Raw genomic sequence first — 15,367 nt, 5'->3', positions numbered from 1 at the left:
ACCAACATAGATCTTATGTGCCTTTATAAGTAGAGACGTGTAGTAGCCGTGCTAGTCCACTCTTAAAGGTTATCAATAGAAATCAAACAAAATAAAACATGGAAAAGAAAATAAGATGATACCTTTTTATTGGACATAACTTAATACATTTCTTGATTAGCTTTCGAAGGTTGCCTTCTTCGTCAGATCGGAAATAAGCAAATGTGTTAGCAGATAGTATATATAAGAGAAACATCAAAGCATTACTTTGACAGTCTGACAGAGTGGGAGGGTGGGGGTATGCATGGGGACATCAAAGCATTTCATTGATATGTGCCTTTATAAAACAGAATGATGACACAAAGACAAGCAAACCAGCTACAAAGAAAGTCAAACCAAATATTTATTAAAACATGAATTCAAACTGCCTGACACAGGCCGTATTTTACCCGCATCAGGGCTGCGTCAAGGACTCAAAAATCTCATGAAGATGGCAGTCACCTCATGAAACAAACAGAATCTCTGCAAACAGTGTTACGTGACACACCAGATGGTCTGCAAGACCCTTCAACCTAGAGTGTCTTGGGGTTGAGAAATTTGCTCTGGACAAATCTTCATTGTGCAGCAGCAGACCTTTCAACACTACAGATTTCTCAACCCCAAGACACTCTAGGATGAAGGGTTTTGCAGACCATCTGGTGTGCCACATAACGCTTTTACGGAGATTTTGTTTGTTTCATGAGGTGACACTGCCATCTTCAGGAGATTTTGAGCCCCTGATGCAGCCCTGATGTGGGCAAAATCTTCTTTATAAAACAGGTTTCCAGATCCAGCCTTAATAATAGAAATGCCAATGCACAAATTTACACCTCTGGAGAAGAAGTAAATTTACATGTACTCTAAGTATATACATGCATCAGTGGCGTAGGAAGGGGGGGCGGTGGGGCGGTCCGCCCCGGGTGCACGCCGCTGGAGGGATGTCGACTCCGTTGGTTCACTGCTTTCTCTGCCCCGGAACAGGTTACTTCCTGTTCCGGGGCAGAGAGAGCAAGGAACCAGCGGAGCCGACGCAGCTCCCAGCGACATGCACTCGGTGCGGAGCGGCCCTCCCGCCCGCCCTCTTTGGTAAGAATGCGCTCCAGGGGGATGTGCTCATGCGCCGAGGGGGGGTGCGCCGTGTGCACCCGGCTACGGCACTACATGCATACTTTATAAAATAATCACTGTGGAAAAACTGTTAGACTTTGTAGACAAACTTTTATAATGTCTATTAAATTAAGTAAAAAAGTTTTGACACTTGATGGATTCAGTTTATACCATAAGACTTATGCATTGGCGTTGACATTGGTCTTTTATGGGGGCATGTTGTCCGAAATGACTCATGTTTCACAAATGCTTCCTCAAGGCCAACCCCTTAAAATAACAATAAGCAAATCTTGAATATTAAAACTTTTCATATGCCAAATATCCCAAAATAATGGAAGCCCCCTAAACTTTCTAGAGCGTCTTTACCTTACATTTAGCCAACACACCTCTTGCCGACTGCTATTGTTCAGCAAAGATGGTGTCGGCATCTACCCGCTCAGTTTTAAAGGTAATCAGCTGATCTTTCCCATCAATCACAGAAACAAATTATAACAGAGACACCCATTCAATCTCTGCATTCAAACCCTGATGGGACACTGATTGTAATAGATAAATCCAGTGTGGTTCTTTATAATTTAATATATTTTCATAATGACGCTTTTGAAGTGCAACAGGAGAGATATCACTCAACAGTGAGCAATGCCAATGGTGCATGTTGGCATTTATTAGTCCCACTTGGACAGATAACAAACAGGCAAAGTCATACAAGCTCAACACAATAAAAAACTGTAATAGTTCTCAAGTAGTTTATTTAATACAATGCCCGTGTAAGTTAGTATACATAGGGCGAAGCAGTAGATCAGTAAAACTTAGGTTGAATGAACACAAGTCACGAATCACTACAGGCAATTTAGAAGCCCCATTGGTTTCCCATTGGCTTGATAAAGGACACAGTAAATGACAAGCAATTGCGAATACTAGATCAGATATATGAAGGGTGGGAGGGCAGTCATTATAAAAATATATTAAATTATAAAAAAACAACAGTGGATTTATCTATTACAATCATTGTCCCCTCGGGGGTTGAATGCGGAGCTTGAATGGGTGTCTCTGCTGTAATTGGGTTCTATGATTGGTGGGAAAGATCTGCCGACTAACTTTAAAACTGAGGGTAGATGCCGACACCATCTTTGCTGAACAGCAGCAGTCGGCAGAAAATGTTTTGACTAAATGTAAGGTATGGATGCTCCAGAAAGTTTAGGGGGCTTCCATTATTTTGGGATATTTGGCATGTGAAAAGTTTTAATATTCAAGATTTGCTTATTGTTAGTTTAAGGAGTTGTCCTTGAGGAAGCAGTTGCACACGCTAAATGAAAAGACACCCACAGGAATATGATGGGCGTCTTATCAATTAGAGTGCGCTAAATCCATTAGTGCACCTTAATAAAAGGACCCCTATGCCTCTGGGAAGACTATATACAGATCATGTAAAAGTAACACAATCTTTCCAAGTGCATACCTTTTACACATGTGTGCGGACATACAATTTATAAAAACTCTTTTAGGCTTTACACATCAAAGAAGCTTTATACAGTTACCCCTATATAGTTCACACCAAAGTGGATCAGATTTTATCACTTACAATTTCCCAGTCTTGAGATGAATGACTTTCAGGTAGAACACAGACACTTTTCTCACATGCTGTAGCAAAAGTACTTGACCTTGTTATGGGATATGCTTGACTATCCCAGCAGGAGGTATCCACAGTTCTAGTCTCCAAGCCATGTGTCTTGATACTGTCTTTGCAAAGATTAGTGTTGAGAACTTCCTTCTCATCTGGAAGTTAACAATGTGTGTGACCAATTAAAAACCTGCAAATGCTTTGCCTCCATTCTTCTGAAGAAACTAATGATTATTCGTCAGATGGAGGTGTTCATTAAGTTGAAGATAGCAGTTTCCAAACCTGTCCTGGGGGCCCCAGTCAGTAAGGATTTTAGATATATACCATAAATATCAGAGATTGATTTGCCTCACCTCCTTCCCAATAAATGCATATTTTCTCATGACATATTAATTACAGATTCCTCCAAAACAAAATTGTGGAGGGATTCCCCTGGACAAGTTTGGGAAGCTCTAATTCTAAGCACTTATTCTGTTTCCCTAGATTAACCCTGACCTTTACAACTACCAAATTTTTGGCACCTAAATTTAGGATTCTAGAGAAAAAAGCACTAAAATTTAGTGGCTTTCCTGGTTGTTTTTCAAAATTAGGTATCCAAGTCTTTTTGAAACTGAAACTCCATGCTTTTATTTTGTAAGTTACATTACATTTGCACTTATATTCCGCCAATTACCTACAAGTTCAGATGCGATAACAGTAAAAAACAAACCAGTCAATCACACTGGGAAGTCACACACAAATACTTTAAGCACATTAAATCATTATAAAATACAACAGAAACAAAATTCCAGAAACGAGTGAATAAACAAGCTTTCGGGTTCTTCCTAACTTAAACAGTTAGCTTGAAGCTTGATAGGCAATAGACATAGTATGCGATCGCTTATATTTCCCCCTTAACATTGAGGGGAAAGTTTTTAATTAACTCTCTGCTCAAAGGCTCTTCTCAATGTTGAGATGATACTAAAGACATTAATGATGAAGAAGGCTGACCCACATAGCACATTGTAAATCCATAAACAGTTTAAACAATGATCTTGCCTCCACAGGAAGCCAATGTAATTGCCTTAACAAGGGGGCTACATTATCCCATTTCATAGCCTGTCAGATCAATCTCACTGTCATATTTTGGAGTATCTGTAAACTAGCCTTGAACAACTGACATAAAACAGATTACAGTAGTCAAGCTAACGCAGAACTAGTACTTGTACTACTAAACCAAACTGATTGAGAGAGATTTTCAAATTCTTCTTAATTGTGTTGTGAAAAAACAGATCCTTTTGAAAGGAAAATTCTGAAGGCTAAAATGTCTATTTTCTTTCGTGTGAGAAAAAAAAGGTTAAGCTGCCACATTCCTCCACAGCTGTAGTAGGCAGTGTCAGGGGGTGTTTGACATCACTTCCTGCCATGTGACCCCATCCAAGATGGTGGCTAGTAGTCAGAATAGGACATGGTATAGTGTGCCCAGTGGTAAGCCACCATCTTACAAAAAGGGGCAGGGCTTATGTTACTTCCCATAACATCACCAAAACGGGTGGGTTTTTGGGGCTGGGTTATACAAAAGGGGGCAGTATTTGGGGCAGGGCTATGCAAATAAGGTGGGGCAAGGGGTGTGGTTATGCAACAAGGGTGGGACTATAACATATCCAGTAACATCATCAAAGGGGGGTGGGGTGGATAGAGTGTGGACATGGTTTGGTGGAGCATGGAGCCTGAAAGTGGGTGTGCCACCTACCACAATTCAGTTTGACAAATGCCGTGAGATACACTACTGTTGTCAATTAAATTTAGAAATGCTAAATAGTAGTAGTAGTAGTATATTGTTTAAACCTATTTTTCATACCTACAATCACTAGATAACAGTGTGGCAATTTGTTTGGTTAGAGGTATTGCATTTTATACATACTCAAATTCTACAGACTGAAAACGGGATTCATGCTAACCACAAGATGGTTACTGAAACTGACAGCTTTTTACAAAGTGTGGTGCTAGTGTCAACGCAGCTAAATTGTTTAAATGCAGCTTTTGCAAGTACATGCAGGCTCACAAGACCATTCTTTTGTTCAACCCAAACAACTGGAAATATCTCCTTAAGAAGATATAACAGTTCTGGGCTGGCCAAAAACTATGCTTAGAGTTCCAGCAATATGACCTGTGATCAACAGCGATAAAGTACTGAAAAGGTAAAAGAAATGGAACAAGATAATGAAACTTTCTAGCCATCAGTACCATGAACAAGTCTGGGTGCAGATTGATCATAGGACCTCCCCCAATCTCCTATGAGGTACAAACATTTTGGCCTGCTAATATTATTACATGCAAGGATTATTACTACTACTACTACTACTATTTAGCATTTCTATAGCGCTACAAGGCGTACGCAGCGCTGCACAAACATAGAAGAAAGACAGTCCCTGCTCAAAGAGCTTACAATCTAATAGACAAAAATAAAGTAAGCAAATCAAATCAATTAATGTGTACAGGAAGGAGGAGAGGAGGGTAGGTGGAGGCGAGTGGATACAAGTGGTTACGAGTCAAAAGCAATGTTAAAGAGGTGGGCTTTTCAGTCTAAATTTAAAGGTGGCCAAGGATGGGCAAGATGTAGGGGCTCAGGAAGTTTATTCCAGGCGTAGGTTGCAGCGAGACAGAAGGCGCGAAGTCTGGAGTTGGCAATAGCGGAGAAGGGAACAGATAAGAAGTATTTATCCATGGAGTGGAGTGCACGGGAAGGGGTGTAGGGAAGGACGAGTATGGAGAGATACTGGGGAGCAGCAGAGTGAGTACATTTATAGGTTAGTAGAAGTTTGAACAGAATGCGAAAACGGATAGGGAGCCAGTGAAGCGACTTGAGGAGAGGGGTAGTATGAGTAAAGCGAACCCTGGGCAGAAGACGAGACGGGCAGCAGAGAGGGGAGAGGTGACTAAGTGGGAGGCCAGCAAGAAGCAGATTGCAGCAGGTCTAAACGAGAGGTGACAAGGGTGTGGATGAGGGTTTTGGTAGTGTGCTCGGAAAGAAAGGGGTGGATTTTATGGATGTTGTAAAGAATAAAACGACAGGTCTTGGCAATCTGCTGGATATGAGCACAGAAGGAGAGAGAAGAGTCAAAGATAACCCCAAGGTTTCGAGCTGAGGAGACAGGGAGAATGAGAGAGCCATCAACAGAAATAGAAAACGGGGGGAGCGGGGAGGTGGGTTTGGGGGGGAAAATGAGAAGCTCGGCTTTGGTCATGTTTAATTTCAGGTGGCGTTGAGACATCCAGACAGCAATGTCAGACAAGCACACTGAAACTTTGGTTTGGATGCAAGGTGAGATATCAGGGGTAGAAAGGTAGATTTGGTAGGAAAAGCCATGAGATGAGATTAATGAACCAAGGGAAGAAGTGTAGATAGAAAGAGGAGGGGACCAAGAACAGAACCCTGAGGTACGCCGACAGGCAGAGGGATAGAAGTAGAAGAGGATCCACCAGAGTGAACACTAAAGGTGCGGAGGGAGAGGTAGGAAGAGAACCAGGAAAGGACAGAGTCCTGGAATCCAAGTGAGGACAGGGTATCGAGAAGTATGCTGTGATCGACAGTGTCAAAAGCAGCGGAAAGATCAAGAAGAATGAGGATGGAATAATGACCTCTGGATTTAGCCAGTAATAGGTCATTGGAGACTTTAGTAAGCACAGTTTCGGTTGAGTGGAGAGGGCGAAAACCAGATTGTAGTGGATCAAGAATAGCATGTGAGGAGAGAAAATCAAGGCAGCGGTGGTGAACAGCACGCTCAAGTAATTTGGAGAAAAGGGAGGAGGGAGATGGGTCGGTAATTAGAGGGACAAGTAGGGTCGAGTGAAGGCTTCTTAAGGAGAGGTGTGACCACAGCATGTTTAAAGGCAGTAGGGACAGTTGCAGTGGAAAGTGAGAGGTTGAGAATGTGACAGATAAAAGGAATAAGAGCAGGTGAGATGGCATTAAGAAGGTGGGTGGGAATGGGATCAGAGGAACAGGTGGTACATTTTGAGGAAGAAAGGAGAAGTGTAGTTTCCTCTATAGTAACTTCAGGAAAGGAGGAAAAGGAATGAGGGGAAGGAGAGAGAGGGGAACGGACTAGTGAAGGGAGAGGTGGCGAGGTAGAGAATTCAAGGTAGATCCTTACTCTGTTTCCAGGTTTCTCCTGGGATCACCAGTAAAAACAAATACCTACATTTCAGAAAAATACAAACTACAATCTGATTCTGTAAAATATTAGTTTATTTGGGTGGTTTTCTGGTCTTTGTGATTTACCTTGTCTTGTTTTGAAGTAATTAGAACTAATTAGTGTCTTATTAAAAACACTAACTAGTTCTAATTCCCCTCCCCCCCCCCCTGATTTTATTGCAGGCAGTTACCTGAGATTACAGGAGTGCTAACATTCATAGGTGGATGCCTGGCTGTGGGAGTTTTAAGATGCATTTCCTTATAAGGCCTCTCCTGTTCACATGCAATGCTGGACAGCTCCTGAATATCAATCAATGATCTAAAGAATTGGGAATAAGAGGGAATGATGATATAAAGCAAATGTACTATTTTTAAATTTCTAGGTTCAGTACCAAAAATTCTACTTATTATCATTAAGGTGGTCACTTCAAAAAGGCTTTTCCACATATAAAACCTTTTTTTTATATACAAAAAGAAGAAATTCGATATCAACTGCTAATTTTCTCTTTGAGTCCCTCCAGATCAGTCCAGACACATGGTTTATTCTCTCTTGCCAGCAGAAAGAAACTGAGAACCACTGGCTTGATGACATCACTCTGATACGGACCTGTGCAGATCACAGCCAACAAGTACTTCTGTAACAAAGCAAACCTGCAACTCCATGATCCTTCTAGCCAAATAAATTGCCACGAAGAGCATCACTTTAAGCATCACATCCTTCAGAAATACCTCCAGATAGGTTAAAATTTTGCCTTTAACAAGGCTAAAAGGAGAAGGTTGAGATCCCAAGGTGGGATTACCAGATAACACAGAGGCCAAAGATGCTTAATTGCCCTCAAAAAATGACTAATGTCCAAATGATCTACCTTTGATCGTGTCTGCTTGTACAATTTCCCTCCTTCATGACTTAGCAGACCACTTGCCTACCTGTTTCTTGGGACCCTGGAGAGGAACTTTTCTGAAGTGTCCTCAACTTCCCTACTGAAAAAACCCCAAACTTGAACACTCAGGCCTATCCTTCTGGAAGCCTGGGAAGTTTGGAATTTTCACGGTCCTTCACTAACTTCTCCCTCTTCAAACAGCAGTTTTCCCTTTACAAAATTTTACTAATCCACGTCTTGGGCATCCCATCTGCTAATTCTGGAACCAGAGACGATGGTGAACTGTCACCACCATAGTCATGTTTTAGCCATGGTGATGTTGTCTCTCCAAATTGCTGCCTGAAGGGCCAATGTGGACGACTCAAAAGACTGTTTCAGCGGTGCCTCCATCTGCTGGTCCTAGGGGTTTTTTTTAGGGTCATAATTTACTATTATTCCACTGGGACAGTCATCTTCTTGGTGACTGTCGATACCAAGGCATCCACAATGTATCCTTCTGCTCCATGGAGGCTAGATACAGCCTGAGCATAGACCTATAAACCTCAAGAACAGCATCCAATGTGTCACGGTCAGCCTCGATCATATCACAGAGCGCCCTGTGGATGGGGAAGACCTAGGACAGTTTCCAAATGCCCTCAATTGAGTCATCTGCCACACTGTCTTCTGCCAACTGCTCCTCTGAGATCTTCAGTACCAACGAGACCTGAGATATTAAGGATGCCAGCTTGTTCCTCCAGAAAGTGCAAACTATTGAAGCATCTTCATTTCAAATAACTTTCTATTCCTCAACAGGTTTCTTTACAAGCCCCAGCAGTCTTCAACGGCTCCTCCAAGAATCCATTAAATCCAAGGACCCAGTGTTGTCCAAATCCTCGTCTGGAGTTAGCACAGGTTTCTTGGAGGACAAGTCCATCTTTGGGTTGCCAAACAGAACTGCCCCTCACCAGACTCCCTGCTACCAGATCCTTCTTAAGGGAGGCAGCCTGGTGCATCAACAAAATTAACTTGGGTTGCCCATCCCTGGGCTATGTTCCATCCCCGCAGCAGAATAGAGCACACCTCTCTCTCTCTCTGGACCCCCACAGGACTTAATGGTCCCTCCCCTAGACTCTGCTCTACCATAGCTCCAGACAAAATGGTAGCTATTCCTGCCAAAAATCACTGGCATCAGTCCCAGGCATGCCTTTTACCATATACAGCTCTTCTGCTCTGCAGCCATATGCAGATTCAACCACATTACCGCTGCTGGCTTTCTGTCCCAGGACAAAGATTTTGTTTGTCTGGCATTCCTCACTAAAACATGCCATTATCTGTTTGCACTGATGCTGAAGTGGTAGCTGTCAAAGGCTGCACATCTGCTGAGCTCAGCCTGTGATACCCATATCCTCCTGTAGCCTCCATGGTTTACTGAGCACTAGCATGAACCAACAACTTCCCTCCACCTGGCTCCTCAGTCACCTTTCAGTCTCCAACAGCAAGAGCACTTAAGGCTGCCTGTATTTCTTTCTTTTTTTTTTAAACCAACTTTATTGAAATAAAGCTGCTATAATGCTACTCTGGCCTCCTCCCAAGAGTAGTAGCAGAGGACAAAAGGTACTGAAATCAACCCCCCAAGGAACCTGGCTCCACTAGATCTTGCACCACCTGGCTATTCTGACCAGACCAGCTAATCCCAGATATTTTGCTTTCTTTTTTAAAAACAAGACTAATACAGATCACAACAACCCCTAAGGAGGTGAACACTCCTAAACCAAAAGTATCCCAGACTTTTCAGGCCAGACCCAAACTATATAGGCCAATCTCACCCACTACCTACTGGAAACCAAGAAATACTGGCTTGCTGTGGGCTGCATAGGTCCTTATGTAGACAGTCATCAAGCCAGTTGTTCTCACTCTCTATCTGCTAACAGGACAATGCAAACCCCCAATGCTGCTCCATTTCTGTGAAGGAACCACTGCAGAAGTCAGTTGTGCTGTCCGGGCTAAGCCTTTCTTTGTCCCTGGTTAGCTGTTTTATGTTACTACCACTGATACAGCCTTAATTGGCGAAACGTGGTCACATCGGGTCTGTACAAATAAAGAAACTGTTTGGACTTCCAGTGTCTGCTTTCTGTTTTTTCTTCTGTCGCTGCTAGACACTCAGCGCCTCTTTGCTATTCCATTTAAATTGCCTGGTCACACTAACCAGGCATTTCAGCAGCACTTAACCAGGTAGTGTTACTGAAAATGCCGAGCTAGCATCCAAGTTGAAACCAGCTATTTTGGGGGCATTCCAGGGGTAGAGTCAGCATTTAACCAGCTAAGATAACTGCACAAATAGGACTACATAAAACAGTCTTATTTTTATGCAGTTCTTCATAGCCGGTCAACTACCGATCATCGCACTTAACCGGCTACGTTTTGTTGGTTCCATATACCCAGAAATTCAATGTTGGAGCCTGAACATGGGCCCAGCATTGAATTTCTGGGTATAATGTTGGCAGCAGTCAGCAAAACGCTGATTGTCACCAGCTGAATATCAGGCCCCAGGTAGTTAAATGGAAGCTCAAAGCAGAGTCTTGAGTAGAAGCCGGTTCCAAGTGAACTGAAACCCAAAGGATCATGAGCAAACTGCTGGGATAAAAATAATGACTCTGCAGTAAAAATGTTTAGCTGGGAAGAGATGAATATTATTATGTACAGTGTGTATCTTGAAAGACTGAGCAGTACACAGAAGTACTGTACCAACACAGGTTTCAGAACTATTTTATGAGACCAACTTTAAAAGCCTTATTTCTACTTGTTGTGTCCCTGTTAATTACTGGCAACTCTAAAGCACTTATTATTGTATAATATGTGAGCACTTAGCATATAATTAGGTGCCAACATAGGATTGCCCTTCATGTGCTGTATGTAGAGCAAAAGGAGCCGTGTAAATGTATTCCAAGGGCCAGGCTGTAAATACACATAGAGTATACATGTAGGTGCTGTTATTTGACCCCTCAATATATAGATTACATGTTTGACACAGATGCGGGAAAACCAGGTATAATTTGGGACAACCGAGCAAATGTATAACTTATATGTGTGGAGAGTAATCCTACAAAGGGGCACCTAAATTTAGGCAATAGGAAACAGCCTTTTTGAAGCCTATTCTATAAAGAAAACAGACATATATTTAGGGAGCAAAATAATCACACCTAGATTGGAAAAGACTGTGCTTAGATTATAAGATTTTATAAGCTATGCAAGTAATTATGTACCCATCCCATGCACCATCCCTGTCAATGCCTGCTTGGAAAGATTCATCATAGCATACTGCTTAGCTGGAAACTGATCATTTATAAGTGCATGCATTCACATACATGTGTAAATGACTAGTACACCAGCATTTGTATGCATTCTTGCCAATTAAAACTAGGTCAACTCCTCTTAGAATTAGCCCTACAGTGCTGACAACAGTTACTTACCTGGAGCAAGTGTTCTCCGAGGACAGCAGGACATAAATCCTCACATATGGGATGACATTATCCGACAGAACCCTGAATAAGAACTTTTTCCAGAACTGAAAACGGAGCTTTCAAGCTAGCTCAACTGCACATGTATTTCTCTTGTTGCAGGAACAGGATTCTGAGGGGAGCACAGTTGGCCATCTAAGGGAAGGGAATTCCAGTCTGGGACCAAGGCAAGCACTGTAGGGCTTGTGACAAAGCCTGGGTTAATTATAAGTGGCCTTCTATGCCCTAGAAAAGGGAAACAAGGAATCAGGGTTAAATAATTGGAGACACTCCCTAGCTGAAGGCCTCTCTCCTCCCCATACTGGATGCTAGGAAGTTCCTGGGGTTTGCTTGGCAGTAAGAGAGTGCCTGGAATCCAACTTGGGCCAGGGCAAAGTAATCAAAGCCCAAGAGAGAGCAAGAAGGTGTGGAAGAGTACCACCAGCTAAGTGCTTGGGAGAACTACAGGAGCCCATGGACACCAGTGAGCCATTGCCAAACATGGAATCGAAAGCTTGCATCTGTTAAAAGCCACATGAATAGGGGGCCCCGTCAAGATGGCGGTGCACTCGGTCGTGTTGTGAGATGCTCCGAGAACGCTGATTCCTTTTCGTGCATTTTTACCCTCAAAAAGTTAGTATTTTGATGTCCAGATGTCACACACAAAAAGGAAAGGATCGACGAGAGTGGGAATCCCGCCTACCTCATCCTTGTCACCCTTACAGCCAACTCTGGAACCCTTCCTGACCGGAGGCCCCCAATTGGGAATGAGGGTGAGGGCTCCTAGAGTAGAGATGACCGAAGAAGAGGAGTCTCTAAGGGAAAATGAAATATCTTTATCTCCTCCCTCGGCTTCGAAAGTGCCTCCGTGTCCAGCAGAGTCAGCACTAAGGAAGGGAGTGGCGAGCTCCGCCGGAAGCGCTGAGAGTGAGCCCCCAGGTCGGGATCCTAACATGCTATATAAATCTCTGGAACTAGAGTCTCCAGATTCTGGAGACTCAGGAAAATCTACAGAGGTGAATCTGGAAAGGATATGGTTAATGCTGAAGAAAATGGATACCTCAATACAGGAATCCTGAGGTGAGATAAAAGTTCTAGCCTCTACATTTGGAGAAATGCAAGGCTTGGTCGAAACTGTGAAAGAAGAGTTTTCTACAAAAGTTAAAACTCTGCAGCAAGAAGTGGATAATCTGTGTGAATTTAAAGTAGCTGCTGTTAAAGACAAAATTTTTCTTCATAATAAAATTGAACAAATGGAAAATATTAATAGACGCTTAAATTTAAGAATCCTAAATTTTCCAAAATCTCCTGGAACTCTGCCTTTAAAGATGTTCAAAAGATATCTGAAGGATATTTTAAAGATGCCATCAGAAGCTTTCCCTCCGATAAATAAGATTTTCTATTTGCCTCAACGAAAAGGCAGGGAGAAGGGAGTTGAAGGAATTATAGACGATAAGAGTTTGGATCTTAATGATTTATCTGCAATACTGGAACAATCTATGGAAAATATTTCTGAGAGAGCAACGCTTTTAGTGTCGTTCGTATTTGAACAAGACTTAAATGCAGTGTTAACATTATACTTCAGAAATTCATCTATGCTATTTGCGGGGGCAAAGATCTGGATTTTCCCTGATGTTACTAAACCCACACAGTTGAGAAGGAAACTTTTTCTTGAAATGAAACAGAAAACCCTAGAAGTGGGTGGAACTTTTTTTTTTAGCCTACCCTTGCAAATGTTTGGCTCCTTTGTGTACCTACTTTTATTTCCTGATTATTCTTACTATCTTTGTCCTGATGGGTCAGCTAGGGTATGACCTTTCTCTCCAATTGAAGACTGCCCTCTGTGACCACATCTGCTACCTGATCTCAGGCTCTGTCCTTATTGCTCCTTCTTTCTCTCTCCCCTGGATGTGTGGGTGTTCTTCTCGGCCCCTCTTGTCCATGAGGTCAGACATTCTCCATCTTGCTTCAGACAGCACATGTCCTGCTTCCCCCCCCCCCCCCCCCTCCCTTGCAGCAAGCTCATCTTTTTGCCTCATCTATTCTTTCTCTCAAGATATTGCACAAACCCAGTACCCCATCTCTGAACTGCCTTCATCTGCCTGACTATTCTTCCACCTCTGCAATAAAGCCTCCTTTCTTCAGATTTCCATCTCCACCCATTGATACAGCTCTCAGAACTACCAGACCTCTTGCCTTGGGGCAATAACTTCTGAGAAACTACTGACTGTGAGTAAGTGAATGATACATACCTGTAGCAGGTGTTCTCCGAGGACAGCAGGCTGATTGTTCTCACGACTGGGTGACGTCCGCGGCAGCCCCCACCAACCGGAAAAAAGCTTCGCGGGACGGTCGGCACGCAGGGCACGCCCACCGCGCATGCGCGGCCGTCTTCCCGCCCGTGCGCGACCGCTCCCGCCAGTTGAATGACTAGCAAAAGATGAAACACACAACTCCAAAGGGGAGGAGGGAGGGTAGGTGAGAACAATCAGCCTGCTGTCCTCGGAGAACACCTGCTACAGGTATGTATCATTCACTTTCTCCGAGGACAAGCAGGCTGCTTGTTCTCACGACTGGGGTATCCCTAGCTTTCAGGCTCACTCAAAACAAGAACCCAGGTCAATTGAACCTCGCAACGGCGAGGGTACAACAGAAATTGACCTACGAAGAACAACTAACTGAGAGTGCAGCCTGACCAGAATAAATTCGGGTCCTGGAGGGTGGAGTTGGATTTACACCCCAAACAGATTCTGCAGCACCGACTGCCCGAACCGACTGTCGCATCGAGGAATCCTGCTGGAGGCAGTAATGTGATGTGAATGTGTGGACAGATGACCACGTCGCAGCCTTGCAAATCTCTTCAATAGTGGCTGACTTCAAGTGGGCCACTGACGCTGCCATGGCTCTGACACTATGAGCCGTGACATGACCCTCAAGAGCCAGCCCAGCCTGGGCGTAAGTGAAGGAAATGCAATCTGCTAGCCAATTGGAGATGGTGCGTTTCCCGACAGCGACCCCTAGCCTGTTAGGGTCGAAAGAAACAAACAATTGGGCGGACTGTCTGTGGGGCTGTGTCCGCTCCAAGTAGAAGGCCAATGCTCTCTTGCAGTCCAATGTGTGCAACTGACGTTCAGCAGGGCGGGTATGCGGCCTGGGGAAGAATGTTGGCAAGACAATTGACTGGTTAAGATGGAACTCCGACACCACCTTCGGCAGGAACTTTGGGTGGGTGCGGAGCACTACTCTGTTGTGATGAAATTTGGTATACGGAGCATGAGCTACCAGGGCTTGAAGCTCACTGACCCTACGAGCTGAAGTAACTGCCACCAAGAAAATGACCTTCCAGGTCAAGTACTTCAGATGGCAGGAATTCAGTGGCTCAAAAGGAGGTTTCATCAGCTGGGTGAGGACGACGTTGAGATCCCATGACACTGTAGGAGGCTTGATAGGGGGCTTTGACAAAAGCAAACCTCTCATGAATCGAACGACTAAAGGCTCTCCAGAGATGGCTTTACCTTCCACACGATAATGGTAAGCACTAATAGCACTAAGATGATTCCTTACTGAGTTGGTCTTGAGGCCAGACTCTGATAAGTGCAGAAGGTATTCAAGCAGGTTCTGTGCAGGGCAAGAACGAGGTTCTAGGGCTTTGCTCTCACACCAAACGACAAACCTCCTCCACTTGAAAAAGTAACTCTTTTTAGTGGAATCCTTCCTAGAGGCAAGCAAGACCCGGGAGACACCCTCAGACAGACCCAACGCAGCAAAGTCTACGCCCTCAACATCCAGGCCGTGAGAGCCAGGGATTGAAGGTTGGGGTGCAGCAACGCTCCGTCGTTCTGCGAAATGAGAGTCGGAAAACACTCCAATCTCCACGGTTCTTCTGAGGACAACTCCAGAAGAAGAGGGAACCAGATCTGACGGGGCCAAAAGGGCGCTATCAGAATCATGGTGCCGCGGTCTTGCTTGAGCTTCAGTAAGGTCTTCCCCACCAAAGGTATGGGAGGATAAGCATACAGGAGGCCGGTCCCCCAATGAAGGAGAAAGGCGTCCGACGCTAGCCTGCCGTGTGCCTGAAGTCTGGAAC

The 15,367-nt window shown here is 43.9% G+C and overlaps 1 protein-coding gene across 1 annotated transcript in view; it reads right to left on the bottom strand.

The window, feature by feature from the left end:
- LOC115458713 (inactive serine/threonine-protein kinase TEX14-like) overlaps window positions 1–15,367 on the bottom strand; it is a gene marked incomplete at its 3' end in the record, with an annotated part of 207,866 nt that overhangs the window by 21,503 nt on the left and 170,996 nt on the right. Inside the window, 2 exon segments of the mRNA XM_030188539.1 lie at window positions 2,708–2,901; window positions 7,115–7,242. Coding sequence (XP_030044399.1) covers window positions 2,708–2,901; window positions 7,115–7,242 — 322 coding nt within the window.

Source organism: Microcaecilia unicolor, unplaced genomic scaffold (genome assembly GCF_901765095.1).
Source record: "Microcaecilia unicolor unplaced genomic scaffold, aMicUni1.1, whole genome shotgun sequence".
Classification (NCBI taxonomy): Eukaryota; Metazoa; Chordata; class Amphibia; order Gymnophiona; family Siphonopidae; genus Microcaecilia; species Microcaecilia unicolor.
Note: the sequence above shows the minus strand (reverse complement) of the source record. Positions and strands in the feature narration are given on the sequence as shown.